The sequence below is a fragment of the Ursus americanus genome, chromosome 34, assembly GCF_024610735.1.
Source record: "Ursus americanus isolate L20-20 chromosome 34, mUrsAme1.1.p, whole genome shotgun sequence".
In the NCBI taxonomy this organism is placed as follows: Eukaryota; Metazoa; Chordata; class Mammalia; order Carnivora; family Ursidae; genus Ursus; species Ursus americanus.
In genome coordinates this window covers 6,251,685-6,273,081 of record NC_142160.1, presented here as the reverse complement: position 1 = coordinate 6,273,081, position 21,397 = coordinate 6,251,685, and the positions used below count along the sequence as shown (strand labels likewise).

General features: G+C 46.4%; 1 protein-coding gene across 4 annotated transcripts in view; it reads right to left on the bottom strand.

Moving 5' to 3' along the window:
* Positions 1 to 3,534: 3,534 nt before the first annotated feature.
* SPATA6L (spermatogenesis associated 6 like) overlaps positions 3,535 to 21,397 on the bottom strand; it is a 52,861-nt gene continuing 34,998 nt past the window's right edge. For all 4 annotated transcript variants that reach the window (XM_087858906.1, XM_087858907.1, XM_087858908.1 and 1 more), the window contains 7 exons: positions 19,561 to 19,663; positions 16,760 to 16,794; positions 15,799 to 15,995; positions 11,731 to 11,824; positions 10,626 to 10,728; positions 5,588 to 5,781; positions 3,535 to 4,859 (listed from right to left, as the gene is read on the bottom strand). In XM_087858906.1, coding sequence (XP_087715032.1) covers positions 10,639 to 10,728; positions 11,731 to 11,824; positions 15,799 to 15,995; positions 16,760 to 16,794; positions 19,561 to 19,663 — 519 coding nt within the window. In that variant the 3' untranslated portion in view covers positions 3,535 to 4,859; positions 5,588 to 5,781; positions 10,626 to 10,638. The remainder of the gene's footprint in view (positions 4,860 to 5,587; positions 5,782 to 10,625; positions 10,729 to 11,730; positions 11,825 to 15,798; positions 15,996 to 16,759; positions 16,795 to 19,560; positions 19,664 to 21,397) is intronic.

Below are 21,397 nucleotides of genomic sequence, written 5' to 3'. Positions count from 1 at the left end.
GACACTTCAGAAGATATCCCTAGAGGGTATTTCCTCCTTCTTCATACACAGATCTTTCATTAGATTCTAGGTTCCTCACTTCTCCCAAACCTCTTTTCCACCTAGTCTTCCTATTCCTTGGTGTCAAAAATTCTTGGCCCTCAGCCCCAAGACCTCATCATTTCCAACCCATTATTTACCTCATGGAACCCAGAGAAGTAACAGCATCTTGGTCCATAATCAGACACTGCCTTATTAATTTGAGACTTGATTATAACATAATAAAATTGAGTTCCACAAACTTCTGGTGATTCAGTATCATTATTCGATATTCTTTAAGATTTTATTTATTTAGAAAGAGTGAGCAAGCAGGGGGAGGGGCAGAGAGAGAATCCCAAGCAGACGCTACATTGAGCACACACCCCGACATGGGGTTCGATCTCACCACCCCAAGACCACCACCTGTGCAGAAACCAAGAGTCCGAATGCTTGACTGAGCCACTCAGGTGCCCCTCATTATTCAATATTCTTAAATACAAGTCAAAACACATGTCTGTGGACAAGATTTAGCTTCAAACCAGGTTTACGTGACCACAGCGCCTTTTGCTGTTTCAGATTTGAACTTGAATAATTTGAACACCTTGCGGGAGATAGAGGGGGTGGACTTATACTCTCCACTTCACCCAGTCCCCGTCACTCATGGTTGTTTCAAACCCCACTGCTTCTGGCACATAGTAGGAGCTTAATAAATACAAATCGAGTGATTCCATATAAGACTAAGGAATGAATGTAGTGAACTGTCAGGGCTGGGAGACCACAGGACTCCATGAACACAGGATGGTATCCTTCACCCATGTCGAACTTCACTTATGCAAGGATGCGTGAACTTTCACAACAGCGCGTTTTCTCACTGTGAACCCAGCTTCCAGCAATGACACCTATTACACACGGTCTGTCCCTGCAAGTCATCGCACTGAAACAGGTGTGATATTTATCTCTGTTCAAGATACCATTTAAGTAAGTGTCAGTTCCCGGAGGAACAGGAACAGGGATTTCTAATTGGGGGCAGGGGAAGGGAGCTGGCTTCCTAAACACGCTATTTACAAATGTAATATTCCAGTGACAGGAAATCAGAGCAGAAAGCATCTCTTGTTGGCCTAAACAAGCAGCAGTTAACCTCGTTCCAACTCCTGTCAGGAGACCTTAGTTGCCCTGTCACTCTACTCAAATGTTCTGAGTTCATTTCTGCAAACCCCTTAGGTTGAATTATCCAGTATGCATAAGCCTCGGGGACAATCAGGTTACAAACAAGGGGATGGCAGAAAGTGGTAGAAAGAATATGAGGTTGAAAGACAAAACAGACCAGGGCTTGGAAATAGGCTCTGACATGCATTAGCTTTTCTAAGCCTCGGTATCTTTAGCCAAAAAAAAAAAAAAAAAAGTGGGCAGGAGGCCAAATGCCTTCCTCAAATAATGAAATGAGATGCATATAATAACAGCTGGCACTTACTGAGGCTTCTTTTGTGCCAGGCACTGATATAAAGTGCTTGCAATGTGCTAACTCGTCCGTAAGGAGTAACGTTACAAAGCAGACACGGTAACTGCTTCCATTACACACAGACGCTGAGACACAAAGAGGTTCTAAGTCACTTTATGCCCCAGTCACTCACCCAGTAGACGGCAGAAGCGGGATTCAAACACAGATGTTCTCACTCTAGAGCCCTCACTATGATGCCCTGGGGCAGCTCCTGATAACAGCCTGGCAAACTGAGGCACTCAACAAAGGAATGGAAAGATGAGAGCGCGCAGGCAGGAAGGAGGAAAAAATGCCTTCCTCCATTTTACTGGGATCCCAAGTCTCCCGAAGTTAGATGGTTGTAGCTCTCGCTCACCGTTGCCCTTGTCCTGTCCTCCTCTGTGGAAAAGCCTAGAACAGATCGCCCTCCACACCCATTCAAGCTCAACAGGACAGGCAGAAACACAGCCCAGCTGGTTCAGAAGCATCCCGACCAGTCACAACCCAACATGTGACCTTCAACTCCTACCTTAGCGCAAACTCTCTCTGTTGCCAGACGTTTCTCTTCTCCCTCTTCCTTTTAAACTCCTAATTCTGGGGGCGCCTCGGCGGTGCAGTTGAGCATCCAACTCTTGGTCTCGGCTCAGGTTGTGATCTCAGGGTCGTGAAATCAAACCCCATGTCCGGCTCCACCCTGAGCACCGAGTCTGCTTGAGAGTCTCTCTCTCCCTCTCTCTGCCCCCCACTCGTGCTCTTTCTCTCTAAAACAAATCTTTAAAAAAACAATAATAAAAATAAAGTCCGAATTCCGGTGACGCGGCAGTCTAGCAGCCCCCAAATCCCCTTCACCTTATCCGGGGCAGGCCTTGGTGGCCTTCAGGGCTGCCACCTTGGAGTTCCTGGTGTTGAAATGAAGGTTCCCTGCCCCCCACCCCATGTGACCCTCCCACACGGACAAAGCAAACCCAGCCCATACGTTACGTTTATTGTCTGTCTTACTAGAGGCACAGCTGTGGTCCGCACAGAGCCAGAGAGAGCAAATGAACCCCAGCAGGTGATTCTTACAGGTAGATGAGGAGGACTGATAGTACAACAGGGCAACAGGGCACTTTCAAAATAAAGATAAGAAAAATACCTATTTACGGGAGTGCTGGAGGATAACTGTAAAAGATACGGAATCCCCAGGGGAAAATCTCAGACTCAGAGCTCCTTACTCTGCTGAAGAAGCTTCAACAACCCACCCATCCTGAAAATCACCCGTTTGCACCAACGAAAAGCTCTAGTCCTAGGCATGACTGTTTGTGCCCAATTGCCTAGCTCTGAAGGTGAAACTTGGCATAGGCTGTTTGCTCTAATGAACAAAACAGCTACAGCTGCTGCTGGACCCCGCGTGGAGGGGGGGCGGTGGGAGCAGACCCAAGGAGCCTCGGGGTGAAGCACTATCTCAGCGCCCGCAAGGCTCCCAGGACCCGGGAATTCCAAACCCGCACGTCCCTGAGGAGTGGGGGGTGGGTCACCGATTCAGAGGACAGTAGCGCCAGCGGGATCACGGGTCACCCATGGACAGGAAGGCATGCCCTTTCCCCTGGCTGCCCCCAGACAGGCCAGAGGGCTCCTTTAATGGAACTAATGGAGTAGAGTCATGGCCCCATTATTAACAGCAGCCAGGCATTCGGGAGCTAGGCTGAACTTGCATGTGACTCATCAATCCTTTCAGTTATGCATTTAAAACCACCTTCTTTTATGTTAAACATATCGTGTGCACTCTCATTTTTTAAATCTTATTTAGAACTCAGGGTCTGTAGGTTTCAGCTAACTTTGGGTCAGTCAAGTGACCTTAGGAAAATGGCCTCTTTGTACAGTGGCTTTTGCGCGGAGGGCCCAGGAGATTTTCCCGGGAGATTCCCAAAGAGATTCTCCCAGGAGCCTGTGCAAACCCAGACCCCATCATACCTGGTTGGAAAATATGGTCCAGGCTTTGACAGATCTGCAACTGTGCAAGTCAAAAAAGAGTAATAAATCAGAACAAGACAGGTGGGAATGTTTTATCACGTTTAATGACACAGATGTTCCCAAAGAAACCCCAATCCATCGCAAAATTATTCACATTCTTATATACCCCAAAAGCAAAATACCTCAACTGCAATCCTGGCCCCAATGTGATTCCTCAAAATGGAAATAATTCCTTGAGACATAAAAAAGTAAAATAAGAATAAACAACAGAGTTAGCTGATGAGAAAGTGAGAAAAAGATTGATTTGCAAAACAGAAACAAAAACAAAGAAACGGAAAAGATTTTAAATAAGAATGGGCCTTTAAGATCTTATACCTAAACTGAATCAAGGAGCTATGCTCAAACCATTTCAGAAAAACTGAACAGTGACTGTCCCGGTATCTATTTGAGCGGTAACTGATGTGGGATACCAATCCACTAGAAAGGGTTTCCTCGAGCTGCCTATGTCCTTTAAAAGGAGCTCTTTTCTGAGCCTTGTGTCACAGCCTTCATGTAACACAGTTTTTATTTTTAATGACTACTAGACGTCAAAGTAACTGACAACTATAGCCTCAGACACACCTGGAACGGATAAGCAGGTGTAATCAAGCATTTGTCTGTTTTCCAAAGTGGATGAAATGCTTGTTGTAACACACGTGCCTTTACTTGGCTGAAAGTCTGAGAAGAGAATAAATGAACTTTGTTTTATTGTTTTTGTAAGGTTTTTTTCTCCTTTATTAATGTTGTTTTCCTAATTTACCTAACAAACCAATTCTTGTGGTCATAATGAGAGAAGGAAATTTGACTTCCACTGAATCCTTTAAAAACTAAAAGGCTAACATAATAAAAAAAATATTATAAAAAAAAAACTAAAAGGGATTTAGGGTATGGTAGAGGAAAATGCCGGGTTATAATGTGAAGGAAGGACCAAGACGCCCGTTTTCAGGCCCCTCTGCTCTGGGCCTGTCCCCTGAAGACAAATGCGCCTCCAGCCCCACGTCACCCTGGCCTGTCCTCCTCCTCCTCGTGCTCCCTCAGTCTGTGTGAGCATTTCACCAGGGTGCCCTTCTAGTTAATTCTGAATCTGGTTTTGGCAGTCGTATTTGCAGAGTATATTTACTTAAAGTAGCTTTTTCAGAGAAATATATGAGGAAGGCTTTGTTCCTGGTATAAATTTATTAAGCACTGCTGGGAAAAGGGGGCAGGGGAGGCAGGTGACAGAAGGAGTGGTTTAAACTGTACCCCAAAGAAACTAGTCTCCTCTTACAAATGTTTCCTTGAAAGTGAACCTTTAAAGCAAGTTCTGGATTCTCCAGATGAAAGGCTCCGTCTTCCTAAGTTTTCAGTGGACTTCTGTAACTCAAGCCTAACACTAAAAAACAAACCACAAAAAACAGATTTACCAAAAAGAAAATATGGTTGACAGTCTTTTCCTGGAGGATTTATCAGGTTATTCGTCCAAATAGCAGCTTCCTCTAGCTCATGTAAAATCTAAGTGGAGAAAGGAAGGGTGGAAGGAGGGAGGGAGGCCGGAGGAGGGGGAAGGAGGGAATGCAGGAGACAGGGGGAGGGAGGGGGAGGGAAAGAAGGCAGGAGAAGGGGGGAGGGAGGAAGAGGAGGTGGAAGGAAGGAAAAATTTAAAAACTTTTCAAGAACACATCCAACGGGGAACCTGGATGGCTCAGTCGTTAAGCATCTGCCTTCTGCTCAGGTCATGATCCCCGGGTGCCGGGATCAAGCCCCTCTGTGTTGTCGGGCTCCCTGCTCAGCGGGGAGTCTGCTTCTCCCTCTGCCTCTCCACCCACTCGTGCTTGCTCTCTGTCTCTCTCAAATAAATCAGTAAAATCTTAAAACAGAACAAAACAAAAACAAAAAACCACACATGTAGTGCCACAAACGAGGAGTACCTGAAAAGGCATCTGACACTTTCATTAGAATTCTAAAAAGTGCTTTCTAAATGAAAAAGGACCTGCCACCCAACTACGGTTATTCTCTAGTTGGAGCTCAAACAAACACACCAACAAACTACAACACAAACTCTCCGACTTCACAAGAAACTATGAGCCCCACACAGGAAACACTTTAATCAATGACTCTTACCTGGGCACAAAAGACTGAGTACAGGGTTTGATTTGAAAGGGGTGAGACACTGGTGATTTGACACACATAACAAAAACTGTTGTTCAGTTCTCTAAGGACGTGTCCGTTGGCTCTGTGAGTGAGTCCTTCATGACGCTCCTCCAGCTTTCCTTCAGGTTCCCTGGCGAAATCGGAAATTTCACACCCTACACGTGCTACAGAGAAAAAGACAATCAGCACGCCGGAGAAGACGGTGATGTCACTCTAGCCCAGTCTAGGCGCGCAGCCCTACCTGGGATCCCTCGGGGTCTGAGCCCGCTCTACGGCCCCAGGGCAGGACGAGGCCGCCTTAGGTAACAGGACAGAGCAGCTGCGTGACCTTGGGCAAGTGACCAGCCTTCTTTGCGTCACATCAGGATGACCATAAGCCAAGGATCTACCTCTTAGGGTTCTCCTGAGGAGTTAGCATAGCCCCCGGCTCGTAGCAAATGCACAGAAACTGCGCCAAACTGTTAAACATGCCCCCATCCTATTCTGTGGAACAGGAACGTATTTTTCAGCACAGAGTCAGTATAGGATTGGGGGGGGGGGTGTTCCAAGTCCCCCAACTCAAGGTGCTTGCAGCCACCTGCAAGATTCTCAATCCTAAGTGTGTACCAGAATCTCCCGAAGAACATTTATAAAAGGACCCTTTCCAGGCACCACCCAAAGAGATTCCAATAAAATCAGTCCAGAGGAAGGCCCGGGGATCAGAAGTTTTCAGAGCTCCCCAGCTGATTCTAATGTTCACTGAGGACGCTGACCCCGGGATGTGCCTTGTGTTTTGAGGGCACGGTCACCACCTGCGTGGTCTGTCAGACTGGCGAGACCAGAGGTCCTGGGACGAAGGGAGGTGTGTCATTATCCATTGTATCGATCCCCATAAGCCACCAAATAACAGGCCCCTTGGAAGCCGGTGACTGAGTCAGAGAGAGGGCCCCGAGGTCGGAGCCAGGCATCTGCAGGGCAGCTGGCTTTGTGCTTTGGTTGTAACACAGATGAAGGGACCCCTGCAAGAGGGAGTACCGTGGCTCCTACCAGCCCACTGGGGACAAGTGAGGTTGGAAGCCACAAAAGCCACTGTCTTAGGACCTGGAGGCCTACTGAGCCAGGACACAGCAGAAGCCAGGATTCTAATGAATTTCTATCTTTTTTGGTTTCTTTCTTGGTTTATTTCCATTTCGCTCCTCCTTAAGTTTTGAGAGGTTTCTGTGCTACAATTCTTGTCTGTGTCTGAGGACATGAGGCTGAGTTCCTTGGCCACCCTCCGGCTGGGAGCATTCCTGGCGGGCTGGCTCCTGCTGCAGGCCAGCCACGGTGGTGGGACACTCAGTGGGCCAGAGCTGGGGCCCTCTGATCAGTCCCTGTCCCCTTCTTGGGAGGGTTATCATAAGGAAAACCAACTATGACACAAGGCCAGAGGGATGAGGTGCTAAGTGGAGGGAGGTTTGGGAGCAGAAGGCACAGGGCCTGGGTCTGCCTGACGGCCCAGGAGGTGTCACAGAAGGGGGCCCTGTGAGCCCGTCCTTGAAGGTGGAGTCTCAGCGAGCTCATGCCAGACACGGGCTGCCATCTCCCACCCTCGGTAAGGACCATGACACAGAGAAAATCACACCTTCCAAGAGAACCAGGTATAATCCAGGAGGGGGTGGGAACTGGTTTATGGGATTTTTTTTTTTTTGGTGGCAAAATTCACATAACACAAAATTTTGTGTATGTTTTCTAAAATTTTAACCATTTTTAAGTAGACAAGGGATCATCTATTTTATACTAAAAGTACCAAGTCCCAAATCATCCAGAATAGGGAGAAATAGATGCATTCCAACCACCCCCCCCCAACCAATTCTTCCACCCGTTCCCCTGTCAGACAATTGGATTCACTGTTTTTGGCTAAGAATCACTGGCCTGTCCGCATTAAGAGTCTACTGTTTCATTTCCCCCAGTCTTGAGATCACCAGGAATCCAGGAGAGGGACACCTGCTCAACAGCGAAAGCACAGAAGTGGAAAAGGTAAGAGATAAGAACTAGAGCTGCAAGCAGGAGGGAGTCTTTGAGAAAAGCAGGGCTGGGGACAAGCAGTGGGAGCCCACCGGGTCTTCTGCGATCCTCCTCGCCAGGGCTGTCTTCCTGACCCGAGGGGGGACTCTAGCCGTCCCATTTTAGCAGCCTGGTCCTGCTTATTTAGACCCTCTCTGGATTCACTGACACACCCAGCATCCTTCTAATAAATGCCCTGTTTGCTTAAAACGAGCCAAAGTCACCTGTGTTTCTTTACAACCACCACCACTTTCACTAACACGGCCCTCCAGCACCCCTGCCTCACCACGAATGCATGACCCGAAATGTGGGGGTGCAGGGGGTGGTATGGAGAGCTTCCAGAAAAGGCCTCCGAGCACAATCCAAACCACCGGGTGGGAACTCGGGTCATGAAGGAAACCCATTTTCTTTCTTTTCTTTTTTTTTAAGTAAACTCTCCCCCCAAAATGGGGCTCGAACTCATGACTCTGAGTTCAAGAGCTTCACACTCCACTGACTGAGCCAGCCAAGTGCCCCAAGGAAACCCACTTTCTAAGACAGAAGGTACTCATTTTTTTCCTTCCTTCTCTCTGTCTTCTCCCATCAGCATCCTCGTATCAGCTGGTTCTATGTAACCTGACGTCCCCCACGCTGAAAGTCAACACAATTTGGCATTCGGTCATTACGTGGGCCACGTTCCCATGTTGGTCATTATGTGGGCCACGTTCCCACGGTGGTCATTATGTGGGCTACGTTCTGTATAACTGCCTAATAAATACCTAGATGACCATTTTGGCAACTGGAGAGTAAGTGGCCCAGAATCCATCCTTTCATCGACCAAGCAGAACGTTCTGAGGTTGAAGCCTGCACAATGGGCTATCACCGAGCTGTCCTCTGCATTCCCCGGTGCTGACGGCGGGGAGCCCCGGCCAGCCTGGGGACAAGGTGGCTTGCACCCTAAAGCATGAATGGCCCTTGAGCCAGACTTTCAGAAGCCTGACTACAGTGAACACCTAGCATCTCAACCCACACTCCTTCATGGCTTAAAAAGATCCGTAATTATTGTGATGTTGCTAGGGCGTGGCTGCTGCAGACACAACAGCAGAGGCTCCTCACGGGAGATGACCAAGGGCGCTGTCTGCAGACCCTGTTCGGATTCCAAAGGGCTCTGCTCTTTCTCCCCAGGGCTCCCCATCACACTCTCTAGGTTTGGGGAGGCAACAGAATGTAATGGTTTAAAAGCATGGTTGCTGGGGCACCTGGGTGGCTCAGTCGGTGAAGCGTCTGCCTTCGGCTCAGGTCATGATCCTGGGGTCCTGGGCTCAAGGCCCGCATCAGGCTCCCTGCTCAGCAAGGAGCTGGCTTCTCCCTCTCCCTCTGCCCCCACCCCTTGCTCATGCTCTTGCTTGCTCTCTCTCTCTCTCTCTCAAATAAATAAATAAAAATAAATAAAAATCCTTTTAAAAAATTTAAAAACAAACAAAAAATAAAAGCATGGTTGCTGAAGCCAGACCACCCAAGTTCATATTCCTAGCCGTGACATTCACTGGCTATGTGACCTTGAACAAGGCACCTAAACCTCCCCATGCCTCAGTTTCCCTATCTGTGAAATGGAACTAATGACAGAACCTACTTCATAGGGGTGCTGTGAGAATTAGATATTAACTCATCTAATGCTCGTGAAGTGTTTGCACCAGTTCCTGGTGCTCGGGAAGCACTTGATAAGGAACAGCTATCATAGGGGCGCCTGGGTGGCACAGCGGTTAAGCGTCTGCCTTCGGCTCAGGGCGTGATCCCAGCGTTCTGGGATCGAGCCCCACATCAGGCTCCGCTATGAGCCTGCTTTTTCCTCTCCCACTCCCCCTGCTTGTGTTCCCTCTCTCGCTGGCTGTCTCTATCTCTGTCAAATAAATAAAAAAAATCTTTAAAAAAAAAAGGAAGAGGGGCGCCTGGGTGGCACAGCGCTTAGGCGTCTGCCTTCGGCTCAGGGCGTGATCCCGGCATTGTGGGATCGAGCCCCACGTCAGGCTCCTCTGCTGTGAGCCTGCTTCTTCCTCTCCCACTCCCCCTGCTTGTGTTCCCTCTCTCGCTGGCTGTCTCTATCTCTGCCGAATAAATAAAAATAAAATCTTTAAAAAAAAAAAATTAAAAAAAAAATAAAAAAATAAAAAAAAAAAAGCAAGAGCTATCATAATTCCAGGCCCTGGTAGGAAGGGATAAGAAGAGAACACCTCAGGAATGACGTCACCCCACAGTACGGCCAACTACTGACCACAGACCCAAATTCTACAGCTGCCTCATCACCCCATTCCACACTCACTAATGAAAATATATTTACTCAGCACCAACCACAGTGGCAGATCATGTGCTATCAGGATGGTAGCAGGGCGGCGGGACATAGGCTCTCACTCAGGACGCACACCTGGCATATGGAGTTGACGTCATCTACGTTAAATGGGATTCCGCTGTTGGGTGCCAAAGCTGGCTACAAACTAGTGAGCAGGACAGACAGAGTCCCTGACCTCGGGAATATTTCATTAATAGACGGGGCAATCAACCCATATACAAATATAACAACAAATGGTGTCAGCTTTAGGAAAGAAAAGGGTGGGGCACTAAAAAGGTATGCCTTGGAGGGGAAGGAAGTATCCTGGAAAGTCATGAGACCAGTGGATAAAGAGAAGTGACCCAAGCAGGGTCAGGAAGCAGTATTCCAGACAGAAAGCATAACACGTGCAAAGGCCCTGCGGCAGGAAAGAGCCTGTGTTCAAGGAGCTAGAAGAGTTACCATGAAAGAAGAGGGGAGGGAGGGAGGGAGGGAAGAGAAAGAGAGACAGAGACAGGCCTGGCAGACCACAGACGCATGTGCTATCATTCTCCTGCGTGGTTCTTGGGGTCTCCACCCCATCTCCTGTCCACCACATTTTCTAGTTACTTCATCCTGACAGCAAGAAATTATTTAAGCAAATCAAAATAAGAAGCAACACTTAAGCTGGTTACTTACATAAGACAGCAGCTTAAAAATATCTCTGTTCATGCACTGGGTATTTCTTCAGCGGGTAGCTTGGTCTTTCAAGGATATACTTTGCTTCAGAGATAGAATATTCCTACAACAAAAGTCAAGCCAGCAACTGTGTTACTCACAGTGTCATATAAATCAATGCTACTCAGATGCGTGGTTTTGCATTTAAGAGACCCATGGACCCCATGCGTGCCATACACGGGGGGTTTGCTCCACGTGTGTGCACACGGATACTTTCTTCTTTCTTGTTCTTCTCCCTCCCACCCTTTCCTTCTTTTTACATTTTAAATGGATTCCCTTACTTGAAAAGACTGGAAATTAACAAAGCAAAGCCAATGACTTTGCCAAGAGGAAGGAAAGTAATTTACAACCCCACCCCGTGAAAATCAATATTCATTTAGAAGTGTCATCCTATAAATCTGGGCTACGCCTGTTAAATAAGTCAAGACCAAGACGACCCCTTTGACTATGACGCGGTACCCTTAAATCCAACCACTGGGGGCACTGCTAACCTTTCATCTGAATTCTTTTGACATGATGACCAGGTCCCTTGGCTAATGGCTGCACATCTGCAGTAGACAAAGTACTGGGTGTATCTATCTATGGGTTAGAAACACTCCGCACACCCCACAGGTCAAACAGCCAAAACACCTTATCAACTTTTAACATTTTCTTCCACGCTGTGGCCTCACACAGACCACAACTTTCCTGGACTGGGATTCCTGTGCATGGTGCAAGGGGATGGGCTTCGGGCTTCAGGGCCTGTCTTCCCTCATTGAAAGGACCATGCTCTCTCTCACTGCAGGACCTCTGCCTGGCTGCAAACTCGCTGTGACTCATCGCTCAGACAGAAGCTCCCTTGTCTCTTCCTCAGGGAAGCCTGCCCTGATTCCCCACCGAGTCAAATACCCCCTTTCAGACACTCTCAGGACACCAGGCACCCTCCTCGGTAAGTGTCCTAATTTTACATTTATCTCTGTGGTTACTGGATTAATGTCTGTCTCCGCCCCCTGCCCCCAGCCCTAGCTGACGTCCCAGTTCCCATGTGATTTTGTCGGCCAAGATTCCGACGTCTCAGAAGCCCTACCTTGTGCAGGTGTTGCTGGGCTCTGTGGGATGTCAGGAGACTGCACACCCTCTCGTGGATCTTCCTCCATGAGGACTGAGAGCAAGGGTAGAACCTGCCCAACACACAAAACCAGGGTGGAGTGTTAACGCAGCCGCTGAAAAGGAGACTCCGAGTACAGAACGCCGTGGGTTGGTATTTATAACTTAGGAGCAAGCAGCAGCAGTGACGTGAAAATAGTATACATAGTGTGGTTTCAATGTCTTCATTAACCCCACGCATAAGATACACCGGACAATAAAAGCAACGGCAATGTGAAGAATGGCTTGTGTTTGGGCGTGTGGCTGGGACTGACTCTTCTTTGTACTTTTCTGAGCATTTCAGATATTTCTCTCCATCCTGCTTTTATGCTTAGAAATTTAATCCACAAATGTTTAACACAAAATGTAACCCCGACTGTTTTCTGCCGCAAGGATTGTATGTTTCATCTCATTTACTTTAGGCTACTCAGACCCAAACTTAACCACAGATCGTACCAGTGCCTTCTAGCTCTCAGACGGGAGGCATCTGCTCCCATCCACAGCATTGGCCAACACTGCTCCCCCTGCCTGGAATGCTGCCGCCCCAACCCTGATCCCCACTTGTGTGAACCCCTACCCACCTTCAGAGCTCAGTCCAATCACTGACTGCTCGGCAAAGCCCCCTCCTGGAGAGGAAGTTGGCACCCCTACGACCTGCACTTGGACCTCCCCCTCGTTCACGGCACTTTGCCAGTGACACCTGGTCAGTATTCGGTTAATGTCTGTGTCTGCATCTCGACTGAAACTGGCACAGGGAATCCTCGCTGAACAGCTCATCCCAGGACCTCGTAGGTACTGAATACTAATGCAGGTATTTAGTATTTGTTGAGTGACTGAGTTCATCCTTTCATTCATTCATCTTTGGGAGGGGAGTGGGTACCAATGCCTAAACTCTGAGACAGAATTGGCCATTTGATTATGAAAAGCACAAATACCATTTTCCAAAGATTCCTAAAGAACTTTAGCAATTTGGATACAATCATTCTCTTTAGTTAATGTACGATAAACACTGGATGGTCCTGGGCAAGCCAGAGGGCCTTTCTGTGACTCTGTTATCCTTTGTCACAGTTGATCATGGCCTTGTTTACAAATTCATAGTCAAATTCGTTCCAAAGCTCTCCATCCAGAGTGACTTTGGGCACACAGAATTTGCTGATTCATCAGAGGTAGAGGATAAAAATCTGGTCTGCAGCCAAAGTCATCATCCTACAGTCAAATGTGCTAAATCCTGGAATGAACTTACAAAAGCCCCCTACTGCCTTCCAACAAAACCCAAACTCCTCAGCCTGGCTTCCACAGTTCCTCAACACTCCGCTTTGGCACCCACTACTCCCCCAAGCTGGTCTAACTTCTAGAAGCTGCCAGTGCCCCGTGCCTTCTCACCTCCCACCCCTCCCCTCCATTAACTGTATCATAATCCAATCCCCTCCCTTCAAGGCCCACATGGAAATACCACCTCCTCCACGAAGGCTTCCAGAAGTGCCTTCCTTCCTCCTCCTTTCTACTCTGATAACATTTGCTCCATACTATTGTCAAAGTTCCACCTGGTAGAACACGTTCTGGGCACATGTTTTTATATCCTCTGCTAAGCTGCAAGTTCCCAGAGATCAGGAGAAATGTCTTAAATGTTAGCATTTCCATTCCAGGCTAGCAGACTGGCTATCAGTCCTGTTCTCCTCCGAGACACTCTTCCTCCCACAGAGATGCTACACACCGACCACACCCCCAGTTCCAATCCCAAGGATTCTGACTCAGTAGACAGGAGGCAAGTCCTTAGTGAGCCACAGCTGAGACTCACTGGCCTGCTGCATAAAGACACTCAGGAAAGGCTGGATGAATGAATGCATAAGCCAACTCACAAATGTATTTAAAAAGAAATGAGGCCTTCCTTGATCTCCCTCTCGAAGATTACCCACCTCCTGCTCTGTCTCTCACCCACTTTTGGACTGTACTTCTGTTAAATGCATCTCACCATCTGCCTCACATTCAGTGACACAAGGGTACGCCAGCCTCCCGGGCTAGCATGCGAGCCACTGGCAAGCTGGGGCGCGTCATGACCACGTACATTCCACCTAATAGGGGCTCCGTGGGTGCAGCCCCAATTCAGTCCCTCGGAAATGCTCGCTAGGCTGAGTATGAGGAGTTTGGGTGATGTCTAAAAACAAGGCACACGGACCAAAGCCGTGAGCTATCTCTGCTTCTGGCAGCAGAGAAGCATTTTGTACCTGTAAGAGAACGGATATTTGATCATCACACCCATTTCACAGATGGGGAAACTAAGGTCTAAAAGGCTGAGTATTTCTGTGAGATTACATAGCAGTTAGAGACAGATGAGCACTAGAGCCCAAATCCCCTGACTACCACCAGCTGAAGGTCCTTTCCCGTCTGTTTAAAATCTTTACATCCAGAGGATAAGCCAGGAGGAGATGAAGGCCTGGTAGAGAGAGGGATGTCTCTAACCACCTGTCTCTGAGTGCCAGGGCTGATATTTAAAAATCTATTTCACGTTATTTTCTTCCAAAAAAGTAACTAATCAAGAATTCACCCTTCTTTAATAGATTTTACTAAAATATTTGATTTGGTTTCCTCAAGTCCATGTACAACACTTTAATGTAAAGGTATTCTACCATTTCTGCAAAACACTAAGAATATGCTGCCACTTTCTTAGTCAAACTGAATCCTAGTAAGATTTCAGGGCTTTTGTTTCATTCTGACTCTCATTCTGGGGTATTTACTACTGAGTCCCTTTGTGAGCAATCATGTCAGTCTGCTATGGGGCTTTCTCTTCTTACTCTCATCACAGTGCCGTGTCCTTCATTCAGAACAACGGTCTTGAGAAAGACAAAAACCATATGATCTCACTTATATGTGGAACCTAAACGAGGACACAAACAAACAAGCTCACAGATACAGAGACCAGGCTGGTGATTGCCGGAGTCAGGCGGTGAGGGGAGTCAAAGGGACCAATTCCTGTTATAAAATAAATAACGGGGACATAACGGGCAGCATGGAGATGACAGCTAACACCATATTGCATATATAAAAGTTGCGGAGAGAATAAATCTTAAGAGCTCTCATCACAAGAAAAAACATTCTGTAGCTACATATGGTGACCAATGTATCGAATTTGACCACCTACTATGTGAAGGAGCCTAATCCCAGCTAGTTTGAGAGGGTAGCTTCAAGACATGAATAGACATCTCTCTGAAGAAGACATACAGATGGCAACAGACAGATGTAAAGATGCTCACAATCGCTCATCATTAGGGAAACGCAACTGGATTTCCTGTGATGATCATTTTGCAATATAGACAAGGATTCAACCACGATGTTGTACGCCTGAAACTAATGTAATATGTCAACTACGCATTTTTAACAACTATCTTAAAAATATTATCTTCAGTGCCATTTTCCCGGAGTTAAGGTGACCAAACTGTCCTGGCTTGCCTGGGACTCAGGGGTTTCCCAGAATGCAGGCCTTTAAGGGCTAAAGTCAGAACATTCCCAGGCCAGCTGGATAGCTGGTCATCTTACCAGATGGTACAGTTTGGAAAATAAATGTCCCTCTCTCAATTTCTGGCCTGCCTACCTCATGTATGCAATTGTGGGGATGGGGGGAGTATTATTTGTGACAATCACATAAATAAACCAAGAAAACATGTCTAGAGAAAGAGGAAATACACCTATATGTTAATAATCTTTGTCTTTGGGTGGCAGGACGATGAGTGATTTTTTTTTCACTCCTCTTGTTTTTTATGAAAGATGAAAATGGATAAATAGCATCTATGCCAAGTTAGCTGTTTCTCCCATTTTCAACAAACATTCTGAGATATGCTTTCCACAGGCAAGAGAAAAGGCTCAACTCCTCTCTCCTTTAAAAAGGAATAGTGATTTTTTCACATCACCAGCTGAATATTCCTAAGGAAGCAAAGTGATGAAGTGACCAGGCTTTACTCGTGCTAGACCACGACACACTCTATAAGCAAATAAACGGGGGCTTGCCGCTGACCTTTCGCAGAGAACGGGCTGCTCCAGAAGAGGGCTGGGGGATCTGGAAAGCTGGGAGGCGGCAAACGAAGCTTCCCCGTGGAAATCGGCATCCCCTTGGTTACTGTAACTGGGCGAGGGTTTTCCAAACTTACTTGACTCTAAAGGTGATGACGATTCTTTCCTTAAAACAATCCGTTCATCTGGCTCTTTGATAACCTACATGACAATGTGCATTAGTCTTTAGTTGGCATTTTGTGTTCGTTTGCTGAGTTTAGAGCTGGGGGTGGGCGGGATGAGGAAGGGGCCAAGATGACAGAAGGCCTGCCCCCCGGGGAGCTCCCGCAATAAAAAGAGGGGCCGGAACAGGCAGTGCTAGAGACAAAATGCTCAGAAGCTCAAGGTCAAGGAAAGATAACCAAAATTCTGCACATTTGGCATTTATTAACAAGCCAAAATAAACTCATGCTCTGAGCTTTGATTTGTGAGCATAAGGGATTATCGGGTTTGGTAAAGATATAATTTTTTTAAATAAACTATTTAAATGCCACGGCATAAAAACACCGTGTTACTCCATTTCTTTGCCTACACCTATTTTCACATTGTAACAGAGAAGTTTGAGCCTTCACCTTGACAAACCAATCAAACTTCAAGGACAAGTGATTTACCACCTCTATGTATTAGGGAAGTATTCGATTAGAAAAAAAGCAATACGAATACCTACTCATAAAGCAGGTGTTGGGGCCACATACATGGGTAATTGATTCTACAGATGAAAAGAGCTTACGTGAGGGGAACAAACCAACTAGTGAAAGCATACAGTGGAGCCCGGGCACCTCTCAACTCTGGTGAGACTATAGCAATTGCATTTCCATAAGCAGCACTTGTGAGAAATAGACTCTCCACCACTCGTTGGAAATGCACAATAACCGACATTAGAAGCTGGAAATAAATCATTTTACAAACGCTACTTCTACAATTACCTTTACGTTAGCGGCAAGGCTGTCAAGAGAAGAAGCTAGAAGAAAGAGGAAGAGGTGTTTCAGTGACTCATTACTACCCATTACCCCTAAAACCACTGTTACATTTGTTCCACAGAACACAGAAATAGTAGGCAGGGATGAATTATTAAAGAATTTCAATGTTCCCTTGTAAGTTACACTGTCAACTTTTACAAGTCCCTTGAGTCACAGCGATCCTATCTACGAGTGCTTCTGTCCTCTTGAGGCCCCGTCAAGTTATGTTATTAATGACAGCACACAGGGACATGCGAAGGGCAAAGCAGAGTCTAAAGTGAAGCCATCAATTCAGCAATCCTCACACAGCCTGGAAAACAACACCCATACTTGGCCCAGGTGCCCAGAGCCTAAAAGAAAGCCGTGTGGCTCTCATATAAATAAAATGCATCTCCTCGGCCTCTTCTGCCATTCCCTTTATGTTTGCTTTCCGTGGAATCCTATTTATGCAGGACGTCTCAAGCACACTTGTCCAAGGTAGACAGACACAAATGTTAAGTGCAGACAATGAATAGACAAGAGTTGGGGAAAACATAATGCAGGAAAAGTGCAAATCATGGTGATTACCCTAAACAATCATAAGGAGATCTAAGAATGACTAGGAAGTGAAGCGATAAATACACACAGGCAAAATTAAGACTCAACTGGATTTTTCCAAATTCAGAAAAAAAAAAAATGCTTTTGGAATGAGTATTTGCAAGGCTATGCCAAGGCCACCGTGCCTTCCCCCTCTGTGCTTGGGGCTTAGGCAGTGACAAGAGGCTTTTCGTGGATCGCCGATTCCCCCAGGCCACTGGCCTAAGAAGGAGGATACAAAAAGGGCTTTTTCAAGCCTGGCAATCAACACATCCTCTGGGCATGCACATGTGTGTCTGTCTGTCTTGCCCCAGAAGCTGTCTTCTCCCCAACTCCCAGCTGAGCAGGGGGCTGGCAATGCTAGGCCCTTTTCAACTATAGCCACAAATCTGCCTGTTGCCTAGAAACCCCCTTGCCACTGTTTGGAGCACTCCCTTTCACAAGGGGCTAGCCCTCGTTCCCTTGCTTCTCAAAGTGCAGTCCACGGACCAGCCACGTCATCACCTGGAAGCTTGCAAGGAAAGAAGGCTCCCAGGCCCCATCCCGGCCCTGCCCTGCCGAATCAGAATCTACCGTTGAACAAGATTCCCCAGGTGATTCAAATGCACATTCAAGTTTGAGAAGCACTGCTTTATTCTACCTTAGGCCTGGATGAATGAGCTGACAGGTGACCTAAGCAAAGGTCTGGCTTGGAAGCTACAGAGACTCCAGGGATCTGAGAAACCAGAGGTCTAAACGTCTTCTCTAAATGTAGGTATGCCAAAAACTGGGAGTGTGACCTGTGCACACTCTGTAACCTCTCTGGAGCCTCACTTCTCCACCTGCCAGGATTAAGAAAAGACAAAGAGGCCGAGACCAATGTGATGTATGAGAGCCCCGTCGTAACAGAGCCAGCATTAAGCCCAACGTGTCGTCCCCGGGAAAGGACATTTGCTGTTGCTTGATTTCACAGTAACAGGGAAGGCAGTGCTGCTTTTATAGGCTACGTGGGTGACTTTCAATCCAAAAGACTTAAATTAAATGTCAGAGGTGATAAAGCACTTTCTGCTTCAAACCCTGCACTCTGTCCTTGGTTGGCTGCTAACAGTCACCATGATCCAAGAGCACTGGCTTAAGTTACCAAAAGAGACCGTGCAGCCCCTTAAAAGTACAAGCCTTTAAGCCTAAAATAGGGAACGTGTTGTCAGGGACGGCCTAGGTCCAGTTCCACCAGGAGTCAAGAAAACAGGCCAGCATTTCTAGCCTAAGAATTCTGATCAAGTTCAGGCATGGATGAACTTCACTGCCATGACCTTCAGAGCTGACATGGGGCAGGCAGTTCATTCATAAAGACAATGCCACCAAGGGAGGCATTAGTAACTCTCAACATATGGTGGGTCCAGGGAACTCCCCAGGGGTCACCAAGAACTTTCAGGAGATCTGCAAGGTCAAGACTGCTCTAATAACACTAAGACATGAGTTCTCTTTTTCTCATTCTCTCATGACCGTACAATGGAATTTTCCAAAAGCTACATGATGTGTCATGACATCACCACTCGGCATGGCTAATGGAAAGTGTGCTCGTGTATTCCTGTATTTTACAAATTTCTCACCTTCCATCTCTAACATGCTAAATATTAATAGATCTCATCCACATAAACAAAAGTGCTCTGGGGTCCTCAATAATATTTACGAATGCAAAAGGGTCCTGAAGCCTCCACGGCTGGGATTCCCTGCCTTAACCTAACTGAACCTCGCTTCGGTAGCGTTGGCTCCCCTCCTCCCTGACCTGGAATCTTGTAAAGCAAGTGTTACCCTCCTGATCTCCACCAAGCTCCCACTCCTTCCCATCTAGAGAAACGGCAAGCCTCATCTGGGAGCTCTCAGTGGTGACTCCGAGGGCGTTCACACCAGCACAAGCCGCCCCCTGTGTGTCCGGCCCAGCCAGGGAGCCCCTGCAGCAGAGCACATGGGTGAGGGCATTACTCAGAGCACGCTCTGTCAACAGCAAGGGGCACTGGGAAAGGGACAGCTCCTCATCTGGCTCTGCTCTGGGGGAGCTCCCCCCTGCAAACTCCACAGCTAGATGCTACCTGAGAATTAGGCTCGAGTTTCCAGAGAAACTCGGGATGCCCCAGAATGAAAGAAGATTTAGAAGGAGGATGCGTTCATTCCCACTGGGGATGTACGGGGGTAACGAGAAACTCGAGTACCTCTTCTCCCTGGAAAAGGCAAGTTTGAAAACTTAAGTTTTCTTCTCGACTTCCGGGATTGATACTCTGAAACATTCTCACCAAAAGGCTTTGTGCTGTCCACCTGAAAGAAAGGGAAGAAACAAGATTTGAACCCACCGTTGCTTGTGTTACCTTCTCCTCATTACCTGTAATGCCTTTCTCCCCCTCAACTGTGGGCCATGCAGGTAACAAGAGGCTGGGAACGAATTAAATCGCAGTCTCCACGCACATTAAATGTTATCCCAACAAGGGACGCTGTTTGTCCCTATTTCACTGAGGCTTAAACACGAAGGTATTGGCGAAAGGTCAGCATAAAGTTGGACATAAATTATATTCCAACCACAGGTTCAGGGTCGAGCCCAGAAAAGAGCAAGTGAAGTTTATTTCAAAATACTTCAAAACAGGACAGAGTTTTCATGTTCCTAGACAGTGAGCAGTATTGGCCTAGGTGGGGTCCTCCCTGAAGACAAGGGATTATCACCAGCTGACGTTTCAGCCATTCACGCTCCCTTCCAATCTGAGTGTCTGGAACCTTGAAAAAAAAGAATAGTGTAACTGTACTATTTTAATGAAGATGACCTTATTTTCCTGAATTTGGACAACACAATCTGTAAGCAGGTCCAACCACTTGAAATAGGAACTCCTCCAGAATATTTAGGACAAAGAGTTGCTGGATTTTTTTTAATCTTGTTTATTTCTCTCTTTTTTTTTTAATTTCAAGAAGGCAAGTTATAATATTACTCTTCATTCTACTTCCAGAAATATATTGATTAGAATTTACAGTCTTCACGACATTAGACCCTCTAAATTTTCATGCTTCTATTTCAAGAAACATCACATACTATCAGGAAATCTGGCTAAATAAGAGTTAATAAGTATAGACCATTTAGAGAAGAGAATGGTACATAGTAGAGGCTGTACAATAATTTGTTAAATAAAATAAATATCAAGCCAGTTTTATTCCCTTTGAAATCTACCAAGATTGTAAGATTATTTAGCCCAAAAGGCCTTGCTCAACTACAGTGTATTTCACAAAAATCTCTTTCAAATGGAATGAAGCAGACTGTCCAATCAATTCAATTCAATAATATTTTTATAAAGCCGTGTTTAAAGACCGATTGCTAGACTTTTGCCGTTTTTACCCAGGTCACCACGAGGAAAACAGCTATTCTACAGTTTTTAGCCAAATAACATCTGTTGAACCTACAAACCAGCTCTGCGTACCGTCGTCCCAGTCAACAGCACCCTCACTTCGGGGCTGCCCACGCTTCATATCTTATGTCTAATGCACTAACATCACCACCAGTGACTTTAAGCCAAGTTATCAACTTGACAATAATATCCATATTTAACCACTGGAATTATAAGCACTCTTGGAGAATAAGTCATTAACCAGAACATGATATAGGAAATGTTTTTAATGTAATATTAACCACATATCTATTGAGAAACTAGTCTGTATATCCAGGATAGTTACAACTTTGTGGGAGAAAAACCTTATGAAATTGTAAAAAGTGAACGGAAATGCACTAAATTAAACAAAATGTTTATTTTTATCATGCTGGTGAGCTAATAGGTACTTTTTTAAACAAATTTTCTCTATTTTCCATTACTTTCACAGGCAAAACAATGTAAGGAGGCTGGTGTGATTACATTTACCTGCTACTCCCTGAGGGCTAAATCTAAGATAGCTTTAATGAAGGGCTTTGAGTAGGCATACCATTGCTTCTTCCTGCAGACATATTTGTCCTGCCAGTGAACAACAACCTCATTTGAAAAACTCAAGCAGTTTTCTGTAAAACTGATGAAGCTTTCA